Source organism: Syngnathus floridae, chromosome 16 (genome assembly GCF_059516105.1).
Source record: "Syngnathus floridae isolate MCC-2025c chromosome 16, RoL_Sflo_1.0, whole genome shotgun sequence".
Lineage (NCBI taxonomy): Eukaryota > Metazoa > Chordata > Actinopteri > Syngnathiformes > Syngnathidae > Syngnathus > Syngnathus floridae.
The window spans coordinates 9,254,995-9,276,116 of NC_142428.1; the positions used below are offsets into that span (position 1 = coordinate 9,254,995).

General features: G+C 45.2%; 3 protein-coding genes across 9 annotated transcripts in view; 1 reads left to right on the top strand and 2 right to left on the bottom strand.

Moving 5' to 3' along the window:
• Positions 1–1,361: 1,361 nt before the first annotated feature.
• On the top strand, positions 1,362–10,857 carry LOC148385566 (uncharacterized). Its single transcript, XM_088401235.1, has 2 exons — positions 1,362–10,378; positions 10,469–10,857. The coding sequence occupies exons 1-2, from the start codon at positions 1,372–1,374 to the stop codon at positions 10,483–10,485; spliced, it is 9,024 nt and encodes a 3,007-aa protein (XP_088257361.1). The 5' UTR covers positions 1,362–1,371; the 3' UTR covers positions 10,486–10,857.
• A 19-nt stretch (positions 10,858–10,876) lies between these two features.
• On the bottom strand, positions 10,877–14,609 carry rmnd1 (required for meiotic nuclear division 1 homolog). The gene is made up of 12 exons (XM_088401236.1): positions 14,425–14,609; positions 13,498–13,909; positions 13,323–13,428; positions 13,051–13,126; positions 12,846–12,885; positions 12,609–12,709; positions 12,433–12,539; positions 12,282–12,346; positions 12,116–12,192; positions 11,646–11,766; positions 11,471–11,587; positions 10,877–11,390 (listed from the first exon to the last, which is right to left on the bottom strand). Exons 2-12 carry the CDS (start codon positions 13,867–13,869, stop codon positions 11,358–11,360), a joined length of 1,215 nt encoding a protein of 404 aa, XP_088257362.1. The 5' UTR covers positions 13,870–13,909; positions 14,425–14,609; the 3' UTR covers positions 10,877–11,357.
• A 760-nt stretch (positions 14,610–15,369) lies between these two features.
• syne1b (spectrin repeat containing, nuclear envelope 1b) overlaps positions 15,370–21,122 on the bottom strand; it is a 52,527-nt gene continuing 46,774 nt past the window's right edge. For 5 of the 7 annotated variants that reach the window (XM_088399884.1, XM_088399883.1, XM_088399887.1 and 2 more), the window contains 11 exons: positions 20,656–21,001; positions 20,258–20,326; positions 19,498–19,589; positions 19,221–19,347; positions 18,934–19,145; positions 18,647–18,847; positions 18,455–18,583; positions 18,125–18,337; positions 17,901–17,996; positions 17,068–17,126; positions 15,370–16,075 (listed from right to left, as the gene is read on the bottom strand). In XM_088399884.1, coding sequence (XP_088256010.1) covers positions 15,835–16,075; positions 17,068–17,126; positions 17,901–17,996; positions 18,125–18,337; positions 18,455–18,583; positions 18,647–18,847; positions 18,934–19,145; positions 19,221–19,347; positions 19,498–19,589; positions 20,258–20,326; positions 20,656–21,001 — 1,785 coding nt within the window. In that variant the 3' untranslated portion in view covers positions 15,370–15,834. The remainder of the gene's footprint in view (positions 16,076–17,067; positions 17,127–17,900; positions 17,997–18,124; positions 18,338–18,454; positions 18,584–18,646; positions 18,848–18,933; positions 19,146–19,220; positions 19,348–19,497; positions 19,590–20,257; positions 20,327–20,655; positions 21,002–21,122) is intronic. The other 2 variants (XM_088399881.1, XM_088399886.1) reach the window with 1 other exon arrangement.

Here is a 21,122-nt window from a genome sequence, read left to right on the forward strand (position 1 = left end):
GTTGACACTGAGAAAATGGAACCTCAAATTCTTACGAAGGATCTCAACACCACAGAGATTACAAGTCCCATTCCTACAGAGAAGGTTGACACGGAGGAAATGGAACGTCAAGTTCTTACCAAGGAGCTCGACACCATGGAGATCACAAGACCCATTCCTACAGAGGTAGTTGACACTGAGGAAATGGAACATCAAGTTCTTACCAAGGAGCTCGACACCATAGAGATCACAAGTCCCATTCCTAGAGAGAAGGTTGACACTGAGGAAATGGAACCTCAAATTCTTACGAAGGATATCAACACCACAGAGATCCCAAGTCCCATTCCTACAGAGAAGGTTGACACAGAGGAAATGGAATCTCAAATTCTTACCAAGGAGCTCGGCACCACGGAGACCACAAGTCCCATTCCTACAGAGAAGCTTGACACTGAGACCATAGAGATCACAAGTCTCATTCCTACAGTGGAGGTTAACACTGAGGAAATGGCACCTCAAATTCTTACCAAGAAGCTCGGCACCATGGAGATCACAAGACCCATTCCTCTAGAGGTGGTTGACACTGAGGAAGTGGGACCTCAAGTTCTTCCCAAAGACTTCCACACCACAGAGGTCAAAACTCACATTCCTACAGAGAAGCTTGACACTGAGACCACAGTGAAGGTTGACACTGAGGAAATGGAACCTCAAAATCTTTCCAAGGAGCTCGGCACCATCAACATCACAAGTCCCATTCTTACCCAGGTGGTTGATACCAAGGAAAGGGAACCTAAAATTCTTACCAAGGAGCCCGACACCACAGAGATCACAAGTCCCATTCCTACAGAGAAGGTTGATACTGAGGACATGGGACCTCAAATTCTTACCAAGGAGCTCGACACCACAGAGATCACAAGTTCCATTCCTACAGACGTGTTTGACACTGAGGAAATGGCACCTCAAATTCTTACCAAGAAGCTCGGCACCATGGAGATCACAAGACCCATTCCTCTAGAGGTGGTTGACACTGAGGAAATGGGACCTCAAGTTCTTCCCAAAGACTTCCACACCACAGAGGTCAAAACTCACATTCCTACAGAGAAGCTTGACACTGAGACCACAGTGAAGGTTGACACTGAGGAAATGGAACCTCAAAATCTTTCCAAGGAGCTCGGCACCATCAACATCACAAGTCCCATTCTTACCCAGGTGGTTGACACCAAGGAAAGGGAACCTCAAATTCTTACCAAGGAGCCCGACACCACAGAGATCACAAGTCCCATTCCTACAGAGAAGGTTGATACTGAGGACATGGGACCTCAAATTCTTACCAAGGAGCTCAACACCACAGAGATCACAAGTTCCATTCCTACAGACGTGTTTGACACTGGGGAAATGGGACCTCAAGTTCTTACCAAGGAGCCAGACACCACAGCGATCACAAGTTCCATTCCTATAGAGGAGGTTGACACTGAGGAAATGGGACCTCAAGTTCTTACCAAGGAGCTCGACACCACAGAGATCACAAGTCCCATTCCTACAGAGCTGGTTGACACAGAGGAAATGGAACCTCAAGTTCTTACCAAGGAGCTCGACATCACCATCGGCACCATCGACATCACAAGTCCCATTCTTACAGAGAAGCTTGACACTGAGACCACAGAGATCACAAGTCCCATTTCTACAGAGAAGGTTGACACTGAGGACATGAGACCTCAAAGTCTTACCAAGGAGTTCGGTACCACGGAGATCACAAATCCCATTCCTACAAAGAAGGGTGACACTGAGGAAATGGAACCTCAAATTCTTACCAAGGAGCTCGGCACCATCGACATCACGAGTCCCATTCTTACCCAGGTGGTTGACACCAAGGAAAGGGAACCTCAAATTCTTACCAAGGAGCCCGACACCACAGAGATCACAAGTCCCATTCCTACAGAGAAGGTTGATACTGAGGACATGGAACCTCAAATTCTTACCAAGGAGCTCGACACCACAGAGATCACAAGGTCCATTCCTACAGATGTGTTTGACACTGGGGAAATGGGACCTCAAGTTCTTACCAAAGAGCCAGACACCACAGCGATCACAAGTTCCATTCCTATAGAGGAGGTTGACACTGAGGAAATGGGACCTCAAGTTCTTACCAAGGAGCTCGACACCACAGAGATCACAAGTCCCATTCCTACAGAGTTGGTTGACACAGAGGAAATGGAACCTCAAGTTCTTACCAAGGAGCTTGACACCACCATCGGCACCATCGACATCACAAGTCCCATTCTTATAGAGAAGCTTGACACTGAGACCACAGAGATCACAAGTCCCATTCCTACAGAGAAGGTTGACACTGAGGACATGAGACCTCAAAGTCTTACCAAGGAGCTCGGCACCACGCAGATCACAAATCCCATTCCTACAAAGAAGGGTGACATTGACGAAATGGAACCTCAAATTCTTACCAAGGAGCTCAGCACCATGGCGATCACAAGTCCCATTCCTACAGAGAAGCTTGACACTGAGACCATAGAGATCACAAGTCCCATTCCTACAGTGCAGGTTGACACTGAGGACAGTGGACATCAAATTCTTACCAAGGAGCTCAACACCACAGATATCAGAAGAGCCATTCCTACAGAGAAGCTTGACACTGAAACCACAGAGATCACAAGTCCCATTCCTACAGAGGTGGTTGACACTGAGGAAATGGGACCTCAAATTCTTACCAAGGAGCTCGGCACCATGGAGATCACAAGTCCTATTCCTACAGAGGTGGTTGACACTGAGGAAATGGCACCTCAAATTCTTACCAAGGGGGTCAGCACCACGGTGATCACAAGTCCCATTCCTACAGAGAAGCTTGACACTGAGACCACAGAGATCACAAGTCCCATTCCTACAGAGAAGGTTGACGCTGAGGACAGTGGACCTCAAATTCTTACCAAGGCGCTCGACAAAACAGATATCACAAGAGCCATTCCTACAGAGAAGCTTGACACTGAGACCACAGAGATCACAAGTCCCATTTCTACAGAGGTGGTTGACACTGAGGAAACGGGACCTCAAATTCTTACCAAGGACCTCGGCACCATGGAGATCACAAGTCCTATTCCTACAGAGGTGGTTGACACTGAGGAAATGGCACCTCAAATTCTTACCAAGGAGCTCAGCACCACGGTGATCACAAGTCCCATTCTTACAGAGAAGCTTGACACTGAGACCACAGAGATCACAAGTACCATTCCTACAGAAGAGGTTGACAGTCAGGAAATGGCACCTCAAATTCTTACCAAGGAGCATGACATCATAGAAATCCCAATTCCCATTCCGACAGAGAAGCTTGATACTGAGGAGATTAGACGTCAAATTCTAATCAATGTGCTCCACACCACAGAGATCACTTCTTCCATTCCTACAGAGAAGCTTGATACTCCCAGTCTGACTGAGGGTCTCGGCACCAAGGAAAGCAAGATTTTCATTCAGACTGAGATGTTTTACACTAAGAAAGAAACTACTCCACCTATTCCTACCAAGGAGCTCCAAACTGTGGAAATCACACCTCCAATTCTTACAGAGAAGCTTGAATCCAAAGAAATCAAAACCCCGATTTTTATAGAGGAGCTCGATATTGAAGAGTTCACTCGTACTTGTACTGAGGAGCCTGGCACTGAGGAAATCATACATTCCATTCCTAACAAGGAACTTAACATTGAAGAAATCAAGCCTGTGATTCCTACAGAAGGGCTTGACATGAAAGAAATTATACTTCCAATGACTACCTGGAAAATCAGAAACCCAATTCAAACTGAGGAGCTGAACACAGAGGAAATCACACCTTCTGATCTTGCAGGGGAGCTTGACACCCAGGAAAACACACCTCCAATTCCCAAAGAGGAGTTGAACACCACGGAAATCACAATTCCCATTCTTGCAAAGGAGCTAGAACCTCAGGAAACTTCACCTCCAATTCCTACAGAGGAGCTTGACACCAATGAAATCAAAACCCAATTTCCTATTGAGGAGTTGGACACTGAAGAAACAAAACCTGCCCGTACTGAAGAGCCTGACACTGAGGAAATGAAACCATCCATTGCAACCAAGAAACCCGACATTGAGGAACTCAAGTCTCCCTTTCATACAGAGGAGCTTGACACTCAGGAAATTACACCTCCAATTCCAACAGAGGACCTTGACATCAAGGAAATCTCAACTCCCAATCCTAACAAGAGTCTTGACACGAAGGAAAGCAGACTTCCAACTCCTATCAAGGCTCATGAGATAGAGGATATAACACCTGCACTACCTACAGAAACACTCAACACCAAAGAAATAAAGCCAAACCATTCAGAGGATTTACACTCCAAGGAAATCACAACTCCCATTCCTAGCCAGGAGCTTGGCACCGAGGACATTAGAGCTCCTCCTTCCACTGAGGAGCATGTCACGGACGATATTACACCTCCCATTCCAGCCAAGGGGTTCAAAATTGAGGAAATCCAGACTCCATTTCTTACTGAAGTTCTTGGCACCAACAAAATCACAACTCCGACTCGTCAAACTCTGATCCAAGAACCTCAGACTAAGGAACTAACACTTCCTTCTACTACCCAAGAGACTAACATTAAGGAAATTGTGCCTCCAATTCATACGGAAAATTCAGCCGCAGAGGCAATTACAGCTTCCATTCCTACCAGGGAGCTTGACTCCAGTGAAAACACACATCCTATTCTATCGCAGGAAGTTGACACCCAGGAAAATTCCGCTCGCATTTTTTATGACAAGCTTGACGGAGAAGAAATAATACCTCCGATTCCTACTGATGAGTTTGACGCAGTGGAAATCAAGCATCCGATGACAACCCAGGAGTTGGATACAGAAGATATTTTACCTCCAACTTCAACCCAAAAGTTTGACTACAAGGAAACTCCACCTCACATTTCTACCAAGGAGCTTGAGACAGAAGAAGTGGCAACAGAAAAAACAAAAACTGCCAATTTCTCCAACTCAGAAAACAACTTCAGTAAATTAGACAGTATAGATGAGATCCATGTATTTTTGGAGGACTGCCTCTCTGATATAAGCAAAGGGGAGTCTTCAGAGCAGTTGATGGAACATGAAGATGTTGCTACAGAAGACGACATTGAAGCTCCACGATCCAAAAAAACTGCTCATACTGACCTTAAAGAAAGTGGCACAAAGCAAAACACTTTGCTGATGGTCACAATACATCAGGAGGAACAGAAAGTCAAAGTAACATCAGAAAAGTGTCCAGAAGCTTTTACAAAGGAACTTCAGTCAACAACAGAGATTACATCTGAACCCATCTTGAATTCTGTTGAGGTTTCAGGAGCACAAACAGAAGCAGTGGCTTTACAGGAACGTCGTCTTCAACTTGCTTTAGATAAAATGCTTTGTGAGAAGGTTGCCAATGAAGTCAAGGAGACCACCAAGCTCTTATCTGAAATCAGTACAGAACCATTCAACAAAGATGTAGCAAAGGAGCCAGTAGATCCATCCCAAGATGAACTTATTCGAGAAACAGAAGCTGTGCAAGCAACACCGCAAAAATCTGAGAAAGTAGAAGCAGAACTTGTGGAAAACCAGAAAGAGGAGACTATCCTGCTGCCTCAAGTTGAAGAAAAAACAATGGCTGCACCTGAAATTGAAATTATCCAGCAACAAGTATCAGTAGCAAGACAGAAGAAACAGCTTGAACCTGATCTAGTTGAAGTCCAACATGCTGAAGTCAAAGAAGACATTCATGGAGAAGACCCTCTGATGGAAGAAGTGAAAGACGAAAATGTGCCTCTGCTGGAAGCCGACATTAAGCCAGAAGAAAATGACCAGAGGCGTGCGAGTGATCTCCAAATTGAACTCGTAAAAGAGGACAAAGACATCATTGTACGAGACCTGTCAGTTAAAGCGGAAGGGATCTCAGAAAGTATACTTGCAGAAGAAGCCATGACTGATGAAGTCAAATACAGTCCTTTGCCTCGAAGTGAAAATGAACTAGTAAGCAAAGACCAGAAGGCCAAAGCTGAACTTAGTTCTGTAAAGGAGGTAGTACAAGAATCATGTCTACAATCATATGAACACCAAGAAGTAGGTGATCCACAGAAAACCATGACAGAAGAATGTGAACAGGAGAAGGCGTCTCAGCTTCAAACCATTATTGAGTCAGCAAAAGATGAGGTGGTAGTGGATGCAAATGAAATTGAACCATTAGAAGAAACATCAGGACAATCCAAACAATCAATCCAGACAGCATCTGTCGAGGCAGAAGAAACCATTTTTGCAGAAGAAAGGATGACAGCAGAACTCAAAGAAGAGACGGTGTGTTCTACCGCGGTCCAAACATCAAGTGACCAGCAAGCAGTGGCTGTAGTCAAAACTGGACTAAATCCAGACCAAGCTGTAGCACAAGAAGGAGAAGCAATAGCAGATATTGCTGAAGACATAACAGGTGAAATTAAAGAGGAGGCGATATCACTGAATGAAACGAATGTGGAGGCAAACCAGGAAGCAGACACCCAAAAGGAGATGGAGTTACTCGAGAAACCTTCTCAGGCGGTATCAGTAAATGAAACGAATGAGGTCCCAGAGGAGGAAAACCAGGAAGCAGACACGCAAAAAGAGGTGGTGCCACTTGAGAAACATGCTCAGGTGATATCACTAAGTGAAACAAATGTGGTCCCAGAGGAAGCAAACCGGGAAGCAGAGAATGAAATGGAGAACATCAAATGTTTTGAAGCCTTAGCACCAAAGGAAGACAACATGGAATTACTTCAATCTGAGGAAACAACAGAAGTCATTCTGGTAGAGGGAAGTCTTCCCAGTGAACACAAAGTTCAAGTGGAGCCACTGCCTGAATTGCCAGGGAACAAAGACATGAAGCAAATAAGTGATTTGACGGAGGGTACTCCGGCAAAGAAAACTGAAGACACCCAGAATGAATCAATGAAATCAGGTGCTGAAACAGAAGTGGTGCAAGGTGTAAGTGATGAGGTTCAAGAGCCGCAAGAAGTAACTGCAGTTACAACAGAAATAATAGAGGAGGTGCCTATGTTTGGACTGGGAACCAACGAGGAAAGTCTCACTCAAACATTTTCAAAGGAAACACTGGTAGAGGAAATTTCAGAAACAGAGAATGACATTGCTTCAGAAGCAGAGGAAACCAAGCCTCAACAAGATCAGGCTTTCAACAAGGAGGAGGATTTGGAGAACACAGATCTTAATCGACAGCAAGATGTTATGGACAGGGAGGAAGATGGCACGCCAGAAGTCACAGAAGCACATGTATCCTTACAACAGCAGGAACAAAGTTGTGCACAGTTCCTTGAAAAGGTTATTTACAAAAAAATCCCTGAAGTTTGTGGAACTCTTGAAGACCAAGTCAAACTTCAGGCACATCAAAGTGATGTGGAAAACAAAACTGAGGGAGAAAAACATGATCTACCAGAGGTGACCACTGCGGAAGTTCCGCATGCTCTGGTGACTCAAGTGACCATGTGCCATTTTAAAAAAGCTTCAACTTCACTATCTGATCTGATTACGACATCATCTGGCATGCAGGAACCGCTGCTGGAATATGTGCTACCAGAATCCCCAGAAATGGTTGTGGCTGAATTACCTACTATAACAAAAAACAACTTGGCGCAGAGGGCACGGGTAGCCAACGAGGTTGTCATGATGCAAGAGACTCCGATGGAGGTCAACCACAGCATTCAAATACAAGTCGTCCAAATGGACATCACAGCGGCAGAGAAGAGCGTGGATCAGATTCTGGAGGTTGGGATAGGAGATAAAGGAGTAACTGATGTGTGTAACAGAAATATTGAAGGGTTTGAGGAAGTCATGCAAGAGAACTATGCAGGGATGTGTCATGAGCTCGTTCCACATGTAATGGAGAACAAACTTGAGACCTTGGACCAAATGGTTTTAAAAGAGGCGAAAGAAGTTGAACTGGGAGAAGTTGAGGGAAATATGGAATTATCAGACGAAACACAAAGTTTAAAGGTCCTGGTCCCCATTTGCGCCCTGGAAACAGAGGAGCCGATGGCACCGACTGAGAAAGCTGGTAAGGCACTGGTAGCAAAAGAAGAACACCTCAAAGATAGTCAAAAAGACCCAGAGCCACTCAAAGGTCATCGAACCCTCGTATTGCAAGATCGCGTACAACAAATGGAGCCAGCTGAAAAAGGAAAAAACAAACCTGAGCAAGTTCAGTCACCAGAATCTTTCCCCCAAACAGATCTAGATGAGTACCAAGACATAAAGTCCAATGAGGTTGAAGAACCACAATCTGAAATAGATACAGAAGAACACTCATCATTACCAGATCTTAAAAGAACAGAGCAAAGTGAGGTTAATGTACAGACAATCCTGGCTCTCGACTCAGTACTTTCCGTCGACAATCATAAGCAGCTAGGGATAACTGGGGAAAATGTTCAGGTGCAAGAAATAGAAAAGCCCTCATGTCCAAAAGGGCCATATGAGATCGAAGAGACGGCTCTAGCAGATGAACATATTCAATCCCCAATAGAATCCACTGAGACACAGAAACCGATGGAACTAGTAGAAAAACATGTCCAAACAAGTGAAAACCCGGAGCCCCTCCCCCCAAAAGAGTCCACTGAGACCCAGGAACAGAAGGAGCTACTTAAGATATATGTTCAGGCAAAAGAAAACCAAGAGCCCCTACCCCAAAAGAAGTTATTCACGACCCAGAAAGAGATGGAGTTATCATATGAGCATGATCAGGGAAGAGAAAACCAAGTGTCATCACCACAAAGAGAGCCCACTGAAACTCAAAATGAGTTAGAGCTACTCGAGAAACATGCTCAGGCAAGCCAAAACCAAGAACCCATAATCCAAAAAGTGTTAACTGAGACCCAGAAAGAGATGGAGGGATCAGAAGAGCAGGAGCAGGTAGGAGGAACCCAAGTAGCATCACCCCAAGACGAGCCCACTGAGACCCAGAAACAGACAGAGCTACTAAAGAAACACGTTCAGGAAAGCAAAAGCCAAGAGTTGCTACCCCAAAAAGAGTTAATTGAGACCCAGAAAGAGATGGTGGTATCAGAAGAGCATGTTCAGGCAAACGAAAACCAAGAGTCCCTCCTCCCAAAAATGTCTGAGACTCAGAAACAAATGGAGCCACTTGAAAAACAAGTCCAGGCAGGTGAAAACCAAGAGCTCCAAGGGTCCACCGAGAGTCAGAAACAGTCAGAGCTACAAGGGAAATATCTACATGCAAGCGAAACACCAGAGTCCATACACCAAATGGAGTCGACGGAGACCCAGAAACATACGGAGCTGTCAGAAGAAAACCAAGCACCATTACCCAAAGAAGAACCCAACGAGACCCAGAAACCTATGGAGCTTCAAGAGAAATACCTTCAGGCAAGCGAAAACCAAGAGCCCCTCCCTCAAGAAGAACCCACCGAGACCCAGAAACAGACTGAGCTTCAAGAGAAATACTTTCAGGCAACTGAAACACAAGACCCCCAACCTCAAAATGATTCATCTGAGACTCGGGAACAGACCAAGCTCCAAGAGAAATATTTTCAGGCAAGTGGAACACAAGAGCCCATATTACAACGAGAGTCCACCGAGACCCAGAAACAGATGAACCTACAACAGAAAGATGTTCAGGCTAGCCTAATCCAAGAGCTCATAGCCGAAGAGGAGTCAACAGAAACCCAGAAACATGAGGAGCTATCAGAAGAGCATGAGCAGGCAATAGATAACCAAGTGGCATCACCCCAAGAAGAGCCTACTGAGAGCCAGACAGAGCAGGTTCAGGCAAGTGAACACCAAAAGCCCTTGCCCCAAAAAGAGTTCTTGGAGACCCAGAAACAGACAGAGGAAACTGAGGAGTTTGTTGAGGCCCCAGAAACGGAAATGGTGTCATTCCCAAAAGAGCCAGACACCGACCAATATCAAGCAGTTCAAATTGAAGAGACCTCTGAACCGGTGAGCGAATTGAAATCCACCGAGATCACGGCGAACGCGAACTCTTCCGTCCTTTCTGGTCTCACAAAGGAGACAGAAGACACAATCGAGGAAAAGCTACCAATGATAACTGTCAAACTAATTGTAGAAATTCAACCAGTGGAGACAATGGAACCACAAGAAACAGTTAGAGCCACAGTGGATGAAACACCCAACATGCGGAAAACACAAACATTCAAATGTGCGCCAAAACCAGAAACCGAAGACGACGGGCAGGAGATATGGATGGACGCAAAGGAAGAGATTGAAATTCAAGAGGCGCCTAAAGATGAGAGTCCGCGACGGGACGGCAACCCTGAGGCCGAACGTGAGTGCGAAGGCGGCCATTTTGACATTGCGTTTGACAATTCAAAATTGGAAAGTGCGCCAGTCGTGGAGCGGGATCGAGCTGGTACGTTTCTCTTCTTCTTCTTCAAATGTCGTATGTACGCATGCTAATGCTGACGCTGGACTGCGTTCTCTTTCATGTCTTACTTTCAAGGTCGTGCTGAAGACTAGAAGGTCAGCGAGAAGGACGCACTGAACTGATTTGCAGACTCAGCATATCGTACTTATTAATTGTTTGGTATTTTAACATGAACAGACTAACAAATAGTCATAGTGTCAATTTATTAAGACACGTGTCGCTCGTCATAATGTACATATTAGCTACGTATTTTCCACTCCAACAGCAAAAAGTGAGAAGAGCCTGGATATGCATGACCCAATATTTTTGGATGTTGCACTTAGAAAAATGTGTTTATTCTGATTCCAAGTAGGAACACGCCTTGCACTGTCGACACACTTTCGTTGTTTGTTTGCATCTGCGACATATCGACAAACTCACGCCGATGCTGCTATCAAATATTTTAACGATTGAATAAAAAAAGAAAAAAAGTCCAGTCATGTGTGAATGTGTTTCAGTCTTTAACGTTACACCAGCAATAGACAAACTTCTTTCATGATAAGTTATAAAATGTTCCATTGTTGTTGAACTTTTTAAAAAGTACTCACAAAATTTTAATCAAGGTTCCATTCAATTTTATGAATAAAAAAATAAAATAAAATCAGAAAGGACTACAGACTGACAAAGCGCAACTTTAAATTTTAGGGACACACACTCAGCAAATAAATATTCATGTTGCCACTGTATTAATGAAAAAAATGCAGACATTTTATTTAACATGCACAACCACGCAAAATTTCCTGCTTTTTTTTGTTCTTCTTTGTGACCTTTTCCTCACCCAACAAATTGAACTCCTTTAACAAGATTTGCAAATAAGCACTGAGCGTCCTTTCCACTCACAGCTAGCGGTCCTGCTGTGTGGCCAGATTAGCTCCCAAGCGTCACCTGGTGGATATCAAGTGAGGTGCATCCAGTATGTGAAGCCTCAAAAGATCATTCTCACCACTTCAAACAAAACCTAGCACAAAAGATGTAAGCAGCACGTCAGTGGCTCCGCTATGACGCCACGTGCGACGTGCGATGCGCGACGGCACTCACTTCGATGGTGATGAGGATGACGATCATCCACTCCAGCCTCAAGCTGTGCTTCTCGCTCAAGTGGCTCCTCATCAGGTCAGTCAGTTGAGTGCAGTGCTCCAGCTTCTCGTTTACGACCTGCACGGTACGGTTACGGATTACGAAGATGGTGACCTTGATGGTAACCTCAGCTTACCTTGACCCTGCGGTTGATATTGAGGAAATGGCAGGTCTTATCGTAGATCTTCTCCAGGTTTTCTCGGTCCCAGTAAAAGTCAGGGGTCAGCAGGAGGTCGGAGCTCAGGTTGATGCGATGCCTGATCACCACCACAAAGACAACATTTCAACGCACATACATTTAAAATACTGCATGCCATAAAAAAATATAATCAGTGTTTTCTAATTAATTACAAAAAAACATGAGAACTGGGATGCATACTGAGTCATTTTTAGTGTTATGAGTTTATATATGTTGGAAATTTTAAATATTAAAGTAAAAACACCCACAGTACAAAAAAGTACAATTATTGTATTTTTTTGTAATCATTTTTATCTTTTTTAATAAATTAAAATAACCATTAGAAAATATGTAAACAAATGTACATCTATATGTTGAATGTTAATTTGCCATGTAATGTAATGTAATTTCCAGACTGAGGCAGCGACCTCAAGGTGAAGAGCTCGCCGATCTTTTGCATCACTTCCGCCGACGACAACTTGACTCTTGTGCCCGACTTGAGCGTCTGAAAAAGACAAACACAGATGAGGCGCTTCAGCGCTCCAATTACAAACATCCAACAATGATTGAAAAACCGTGTGGAGTAGAACGTACCTCGGGGATTGACTGAATGGACTCCACAAAGTTATCCAGCTCTACCTCCCATATGGCCAACTTGACTGTCACATGTTGAAGACAATGAGGCACAGGACACTTCATTAGGCACAGCAAGACGTGTCGTGTTCTGCGTGACCTCGCGTCTCACCCGACAAACTCAACGCGTTCGAAAAGGCAAACTTCTCCAGGACGTCGTCGTGGTGCTCGGAGTCCTTGCTTAAAACAAAGTTGCCGTGCTCCAGTTTCGTGCTCCCCCTGCGTTGACGGAGCGAGTGAAAAAGACTTTTCGCTGAAATTGCTCAAAGACGCCGCCAACTCACTCACTCGCCGTAGGTGTAGTTGATCTCTTCGTTTTCCCAGTGGACCAGCGCGACTTCATATGGCTGGCTCTCGTGACGCTCCAAAATCCTCAACACCTTTTTTAGCTGACCAGGAAGACAGCAAAAAACATTTAACCAAGGTTATACATTCAAATTAAAGCAAAAAAAAAAGACAGAATTTATTTTTTTTGGGGTACATTTGGCATTAAATGAAGCAAATATGGGACAGTGATTTGATTACCATTTTGTCTTCCACATTCCAGAAAACCACAGAGCCTTCTCTGAAAATTGTCAAAAAGTTGAAAAATGTTGGCAGATGTCTTAACAATCTGGAAAAAATCAACTTTATGCATCCAAAGATTGAAAGTCTAACAACTCCTGTTGAAACATTTGAGCGCCAGCAAAACATGAAGACAGCAATCATGACAAAAACGGCGCAAATTCACCTGAAGAAGAAGACAACAGAGCCGTCGTCCGCTTTGGCGCTCACGTCCGAACTTATTACAAGCACGTTGGAGGCATCTGAAATGAGGTCAAATTATTATTATTACTATTATTTTTTTTTCAAAGCATATGTATGTTGGAGGAGATAAAAATGTGATTTATGTCTGCCCTCTAGTGGTGCTTGGTTATATTGCAACTTAAAACAGGCACTGGCAAACTTGCCTTTCGACGGATTTGATTTTGGATTGAGGCCCCCGACTGGGTGTGCTCTTACCTCGAGGGAACTCCACTTCACCAAAGCCGTGTTGTGTCAGGTCAACGCTAAGCGTGGGCAGATTGTACTGGTCTGCCGTTGCGAAGGCTATGCATCGCATCGTGTCCTGGAAGAAGGTCGGCATACGTGAACTCAAAGCGCAAAATGCAGTGTGTCAATTTACCGGGCGGCTTACCATGTCCTGATTCAGGAAAGGCTGATTGGCTCTGGAAGGTTGCTTGGTTCTCGGCCCTTTGGGAACTCTTTTCCCAGGCGCCGTCACTGGCTTCAAAGTGGGCTTCAAAACAGATTTGACCAGATTTGACGAATACAAACGCTTCTGTTGGCTCCTGTGTTGGAAATCCTTTAAAAACACACAGCCTGGACTTTGAAATACACTTAAAGCAGATAAGTTGAAGCGCCTTGGAGGTTCTTGCTTGAGCTGAGGTGGGCTGAAGGACCACCCAGTTCGGAGCCCAGAGGAGCATGAGGGACTCCGTTGAGGTGAAGTTGAGGTGACAAAGTTCCGTGGAAATCCCACTTTAGCCCACAAAGTCCGCAGAAGCATTTTCTTTTCTTTTGTTGTCTGTCTTGGGCTTGTTCACACACTGGACAGGGACACAAATGCACTTGCAATTACTTAGAAAATAAAATAAAAATATATAATGCAAATATAGTACATGGATCATTACAAAATTGGAGGAAAATTTAGGTAGCGACAATTATGTTTTCAAGAAATATTTAATTTGATGCAACCAGCTCAACCAAACAAGGTTTTTATAAATTACTGAACAGTATTTTATTTTTCATGTCCTATCTGGCGCAACCCTGCAATAGAAACTCAGGCATATAAAACCACATTCTCAAATACTGCTGAAGAAATATTTTACAATTAAATAAGGACAGTTAAATCTTATTAAATATTGTTATTACGAGCAATACATTTACATTTCGTGTTAGAATAACTACAATTTTTATTTCTCTGTATTTTCTGTATGGATTATTTGAAATATCACAGGGGAGGACAGAAAAGTCCCCCAAAAATAAAATGACCCAGAGATCAGCAAAGTGGTTAGCAAGGCGTGCAAAGAAAATGAATCACTTGCAATAGAAATTGTGCTACCTGTATTCCACGCTTTGCCGCAAATAGCTAATCGAGCATGGCTCGGTCAATGGGAAAATCATGACGAAAGGTCGTCACCAAACGACATTTGCGCGCTCAAATATGAACGTTTCAAAAGCACAAACTCTGCTTGTCAAAACTGACAACCTGGGATTGAGGTGCTGTTTTGCCAATAAAGTTTTTTTAAGGTTTACTTCCTGTTTAGGTTTTGTTGTTGAAGTATTCCCCGATCGATGACTCGCAGGTAAGATATCGCTGCACGTCTCAAACAAAAATGAACCGAATATTTGAGTATAATAAAGGAAAGTAAAAAAATAAATAAAATAACAGAAAATATCCCGTTCTAAAACTGATGATTCAGAAATATTTGGTTTTGACATAATAAGCTACAGTGCCTGTATTATAGGTATGAACTTAAAATGACAAGCTTTCATGGTCATAAATTCAGGTTTTTCTTCCACTTTAATCAAACTACTAAACTTTAGTAATTTGAATTAATTCCTATACTTGTTAGTTAGGTAATGTGTGGCAAATTAGATTTCAAGAAGCAAAAAAAAAAAAAAAAAAAAAAAGTCAGCACTGTAAACAAGCCTTTTAGTCCGAACTGGGGACGGAATTATACTTTATGTGCAAATGTTTATAATGTGCATATATTTCTTAAGAAATTGATTAAAAAGTCAAAATGTATTTGCAGAAATCCATGATCCTTTTTTTTTTTTTAGTAACATAAAATTCTCTCCCTCTCCGCAAATGTTTTTTGAATGTATAGATATTTGTTAATAAATGGATAAATAAAAAATCTAAATGTATTGCTAGAAATCATGATACCAATGATACCTTTTTATTTTTTTGGTAACATAAAATTCTCTCCCTCTCCGCCTCTCTCCTACCTGCTCAGAGGGATAAATTCAACATGGGTAAAACAAACAAAAAAAAACACCGATGTCAAAATAGAGCTTTGGCATTTATTGTTTCTGATGCTCGTGTATACATTTGTCATAAACATTATATACAGTACACATATACACGTGATCATCCTCACCTTGTTACACATCTGACACTGGATAAGCATACAAAAAATACAGTATAGTTTCTATCTGGCTCCACATTACTTTATATGTTGAAAAAATAAAACGACAAACGTCGTCCTGATGACTCTTCTTAAAAAATAATCTCGGTGCGTACGGTTAAAAATTGAAGGTGGGGATGTGGAACTGCATGCGGGGGGAAAAAACACGCATTGCAATGTGTTAGCATTACTAAGTTATAGTGATGAGAAAAAAATCACAGCCTGTTTTGGCCATTTGTGAGAAATTTACGCAGCAATCAGGTCTCTCTAAAGGGTTTCGTGGTGCGTTTCTTCGTTTTGGCGACAGCTGTTGCTTTTTGTTTTTTTTGCAGATGCGCTTTCTAGACAGGCGGAGGCCCGTTGGTGTAGCTCAGCATGGGGTAGAAGGAGTGGGCCAAGTTGTTGGACTGGGCGCAGTAGTCGGCCTCGGACAAGGGCAGCAGGAAGGCCACCAGCACCAGCACCAGCAGCGCCAGCTGGAGGGGCAGCGCCACCCGCAGGACACGGTGTACAAAGCAGGTGCCCCACCGTGCCGGCGGCGCTTCAGAAGGGCAGGAAGCGGACCCAGCGGCGCTGCGACACCTGCCAGACAGCAAATAATGAAGTCAGAAATAGACTGGCAACATCTGGGGGGAAAAAAACCCTCACTAATTACAATATAGAAATGCTGATCTAAAGTAAAGAAGGTAATATATTATCAACACATTCACATGTAAATTAAAACCAATATTTTTAATGAAATACAGTTTTGTGGGTGTGTGTGTGTTAAGAGAGAAGTTTGGGAAAGGTGGACTCAGACGAACATCATTCCACCAACAGGGACAAGCTGACACAATCGTAGATGGTCTGTTTTTCCACCAAGTGCTCACGAATATGCAGCAAAACTCTAAAATCTTACCAAATATATGACCCAAAAAAAATTCATCCTCAGACAGCAGTTCCACCAATCGACATGAATTCATCCACGGAACCATGTGACAAATGACAATGGATAATGTGCAATAACAATACAAGCTTTCGACCCAGAAAATGGCAAGACTTTGGAGTTTTGCGAGTAAAACCAACACCCAAAAAGCAGGCTTCAAAAGGGACAACAACGATGGCTCCTCACAAATTGCAAGCAGTGATGATTGAAAGGGGTGAGGTGGGTGCAGAGGTGCTGACATAGCAAGAGAAGAAGAAACTGCAGACTTTTGTGTCGTTCATTGCAGACGGCTGTTTAGAGAGAAAGAAGGGGAAGTGCGCCCACTAGTGGCGGGCGGGGCGTTGTGGTTAGCTATTGACAAACACTTGGGGGCGGATCCAGTGGTTGGGTTGTTAAGCAGTGGAAATTCCTAACAAACCAGGAAAGGAGGGCTTCCGCCGGTCAGTCTGCCTACGCAAGAGCGTCTAGACTCGCAGAAGATGATGGAATTCACTATCACGACCACCCGATTTAAAATAAAAATGTTTTCTTTAGAATAGCCGCACGGGAAACGGTCCAATTTCATTTTGCTGGAAAATATAATTCAATGACTACAAATGTGCGACTTCCATCATCTTGCAAGTGCGCTAGCAAGCAACAGAACCAGTACCTGTGCCGTGGACCGCTCAAGGGGCCTCCGCGCTCTGACACGCTACATTTGCCCCGCTGCTGTTTGCAATGAACGGGTCGGTAGAGGGGGTGGGGGGGATGGAGGGAGGGAGGTATAAAAGAAAAGAAAAGTTTTCAGTCCAGGCATATCAAGATGGAAGCCACCCATGACATCACGTCGCCACCCTGAAGTACAAATGACATCACGGTGAAAAGGTCCAAGCATTTCACCAGCTCACAAATGGTGCGAAACTGCAAACTACTGTGAACTAAAAGCAAACGATCCAAACTGGAGGGAGGCAGAGTTCCGAGGAAGGCTAAATGGGAAAGAGGCTCCACGCACTTTCAGGCAGAAAAGGAAAAATAAAAGCTCAGGTGGCTCTCGGGCTGGCTCTGCTGCACACGTCAGAAGTGCGTGGAAAGTTCGGGAAGTGAGAAGGAGAAAAAAGTGGAGATGCAGAAGTATGTAAGTAAGGAAGGAAGGAAGGAAGGAAGGAAGGAAGAGAGGAAGGAAGGACAGATCTCGGCATGGGAGGGGTGAATTGTTGACTTTGTTGGGGTGCATGTTGTGAGCCCCTTTCACACTGCCCAGCTTTTGATTTTAGAGGGAAATGAATGAATTTTGGAGCAAAGCCGGGACTGACACTCTATTCTTAATTTTTACATACAACAATACCAAAAGAAGACATTTAAAATGCACCCTGAAAATGACAGTTTAGTAAACACGCGCCTCTGTTAAATTTCCGCTTTTAAAATTTCTGGTCAACAATTCTAGCAGCGGAGATTCTTGAAGGGCTACAGCAAAAGGAGGAGGCAGGGAGGCGTATATGTTACCGATCGCCGCCGACTCGGAGTGCTCCTTCCGGAGGCGGGGCTGAGCGACCCGGATCCTGTATCCAAATCGTCCGCAGACGACCACGACGAAAGATCCTGTGCAGAAAAAAAACACAAGACCAACAGGCTCAAGTTCAAAAGCTTGAGGGAGTAAAATAAACTCAAGCGCCAAGAGAAAGTGCCCACAACACGGTTTGGGGCTGACTGGCGAGGATCGGGTGTACCTGCTGACTGCTGGTCAGGTCCAGGATGCGGGCCAGCTCCCTGAGGTCTCGGGTGACCTCCTTGAGCAGCAGCTTGAGGCGGTTGCCGATGACATGGACCTTCTCCTTAGCCTCCAGGCAGTCGCCGCTCTGCGAGGTGACCAGCAACTGCAGCGCCATGTCCTGCAGCGAGGCTACCTTGCGCTGCGAATCCAGCAGCTCCTGGCGGATTTGCTGCAACCGCAAGTCAGAGGTCCAATTAAGCCGCTCGCAAGGCTGCCATTTTGTGACTCTTGACCCACACAAAGCCTCAGCAGTCCAATTAAAAAAAGAGAAGCTGTGCGTGCGTACCGTGAGTGCTTTATGGTGCTCTTGCAAAGTGTCGCTGTCCTGCACGGGGTCGATGGGGACCACTTGGTTACGTCGACGGTCGATATTTTCCAACCACAGCAGCAGACCGTGACTCATCTCGTGGAAGTCCTGTTTGAGGCATTTCATCAAGTTCTTCCTCCCAGCCCAACTTGTACCCTTCTCTGGACATACTTGACACTGCATGAGGGCTCCCTGCAGCGAAGACCTCCAGCGGTCCAAGGCAGCGGCCAGCTCGTCCCAAGAGTTGTTCATGTCCTTGAGTTTGGCCTGCAGCTCCTTGGATTCGTCTGTGTCCGAGTGCACAAAGTCGGCGCTGCACAGGTTGATGGACAGCACGATGCCCTTGCGCTTGTCCCAAGCTCGCTGAAGCTCCTGGACACGCGCCGACAGACCCACTTAAGCCCACTTATTTTTTTGTTTTTACATTTGGGGACCTTTGAGGACGAGCAGGAACACACCTTGAGCTTCTTGATGCGAAACTGGATGGTCTGGATGTCGATGCTAAGGTCAAGGCCACGCTGGCGCTCCAGCTCGTTGCCAGCCTCCTGCAACCACGTCCGGATGTTGTCGAGGTCCGAGTTGAGCTGCTGCCACTGCTGCTGGTTCTGCTTGCCGCGGATCTCCTTGCTGAGGTCCTGAGCCTGCAGGAGCTCCCAGCGTTCGATCACCCCTGGCACGAGCAGAACGTTGAGATCCCCAAGCTTGTCTTTCATGACACAAAAGAGTACATCCCGGCAGGGCTCACCGGACGTTTGCGACTCGGAGCTGCCGGGGTTGGCCAGTCCAGACGCCATGTCCTCTTCCTCTTTTAACTGGCAGCCCACCCTCTTTACTGCGTCGATGTTGCCGCGACATTCGCCCAGCAGTCGCATCTAAGTATCAATTATTTTGATATTTCATATAACTATTTGCATCATTTTATTGAGATACTTAGTAATTTCTTACACTATATTGATTATTATTGCTGTATGTTGCAAAGTAATTAAAAATGAGCTAAACGGATGCGGTAGAGGCAAACTTACATATCCCATGTAGGAGGCATCCAGGTCGACGGCGGCGTATGTGCGGCTGCGGCTGCTGTCGGCAAGCGGCGGGTCAGACGACGACGCCTCCCCTGCGGACACGCACCGTGTTCCCACACACGCGCGTGAACATTGAGAGTTCACGTGGTGTTTGGTGTCACCGGGATCCACGGCGAAAAACCTCGTCCGGGCGGGGGTGATGCGAGTAGGAAACCTTGAGCATCACCCACCTCAGTACGGACGAAAGCCCGATGCTACCCTGACAGCATTTCACCACACGACATGCAAAGAGGATTTATAGACCTTTTCAGAGTGATAGTAAACAAAAGGTGCCAGGGTACTTCCGGGTGGCAGAAAGAGGATTGACGAGCGCTGACTTGAACTGAGCAAAAAAAAACTTCAATGCTCACGTCGAATTTCCACCATGTCGATTTTGGCCTGTCATTCTGTCTCCTTTTAACACTGATGAAGAAGGCTAGAATCTTTTGAGCTTTGGCCACCCGTGACGTCCCAGTGAAAAGGTCTACAGCCACACAGCACCGAGCAAAGTGAGAAGGAAGGGGCTCCATTTCTCTTAAGTCACTTTTTTTTTCGTCAATTGAAGGGACCAAAAGAAATGGAATGGAGCCCCAGTGTTAGAAAAGTGTTGCTATCGGTTACCAAAAGTGGAAATGAAACACAAATCTAAAAGCGGTGAAAGCTCTAAGGCCCCCAGGTGGTGCTGAGTTTAGCATGCTAGCTTTGTTAGCACGTTGCCTACCAGCGGAGCACCTCAGTATTTTCTCTGTTAGTTTAACAAAGGCCTCCGGGCTCTCTGGGATCACTACATCTGGAAGACACATTGTCAAGCACACACACGTTCAGCACCCGGCCATTTTACACGACTGACATTTTGTTGGGTGCCTCAGTACGACATGTGATACTTGACTTTTTCAGGCCTCCACATCATCAGTGAGATTTTTTTGAGCGTGTTGAAAAGCCAGATAGTAATACATCAGCTGCAGAAATAATCCACTAGAGGACAGTAATTTATTGACCAGAGTTCTTTCCAGTGAAGCTGAAAGATGGCTGAGATGAGGCGCAGGTGTGTTCGCTCATAATTTCAAAAAAAAAAAAAAAAAGGAAATCAGATAATTATAAATCATATGAGGTGCTGACCTGACAAGGCGGAGGCAGGCGGCCGCAGGAAGTCTCCCTCCTCAATCTGCTGCTCCCGGAGGGCCCGACTGGCGCTCTCCAGGCCGCGGCTCAGGTCGTAGTCGTGGTCCCACTCCAGCGGGATGGAGTCCACGCTGGCCGGCGTGTCCCGGCCCGAGCGCTCCGTCCGCAGCTGCGCTGCCAGCGAGGCCGCTGAGCGTCCCGACGAGGGCAGCGGCGACAGGAAGCCGTCGCCCAGGCGCTCGCTCCATGGCGGCAGGCCCGACAGGTCGCCTGACAAGTCGGCGGCCTCGTCCAGCTCCAGCTCGCGGTCCGAAAGAGACGCTTCGGCATCGTCCTCGGCCAGCTGCAGGACAATTGCAATGGATCCGTGAGGACTACACACTGAAGAGCAAATTGACAACCACACATAAATAGTTATACTGAACGGTAATTGCCAATAGAGAGGGTCCAAGATGGCGGCAGAG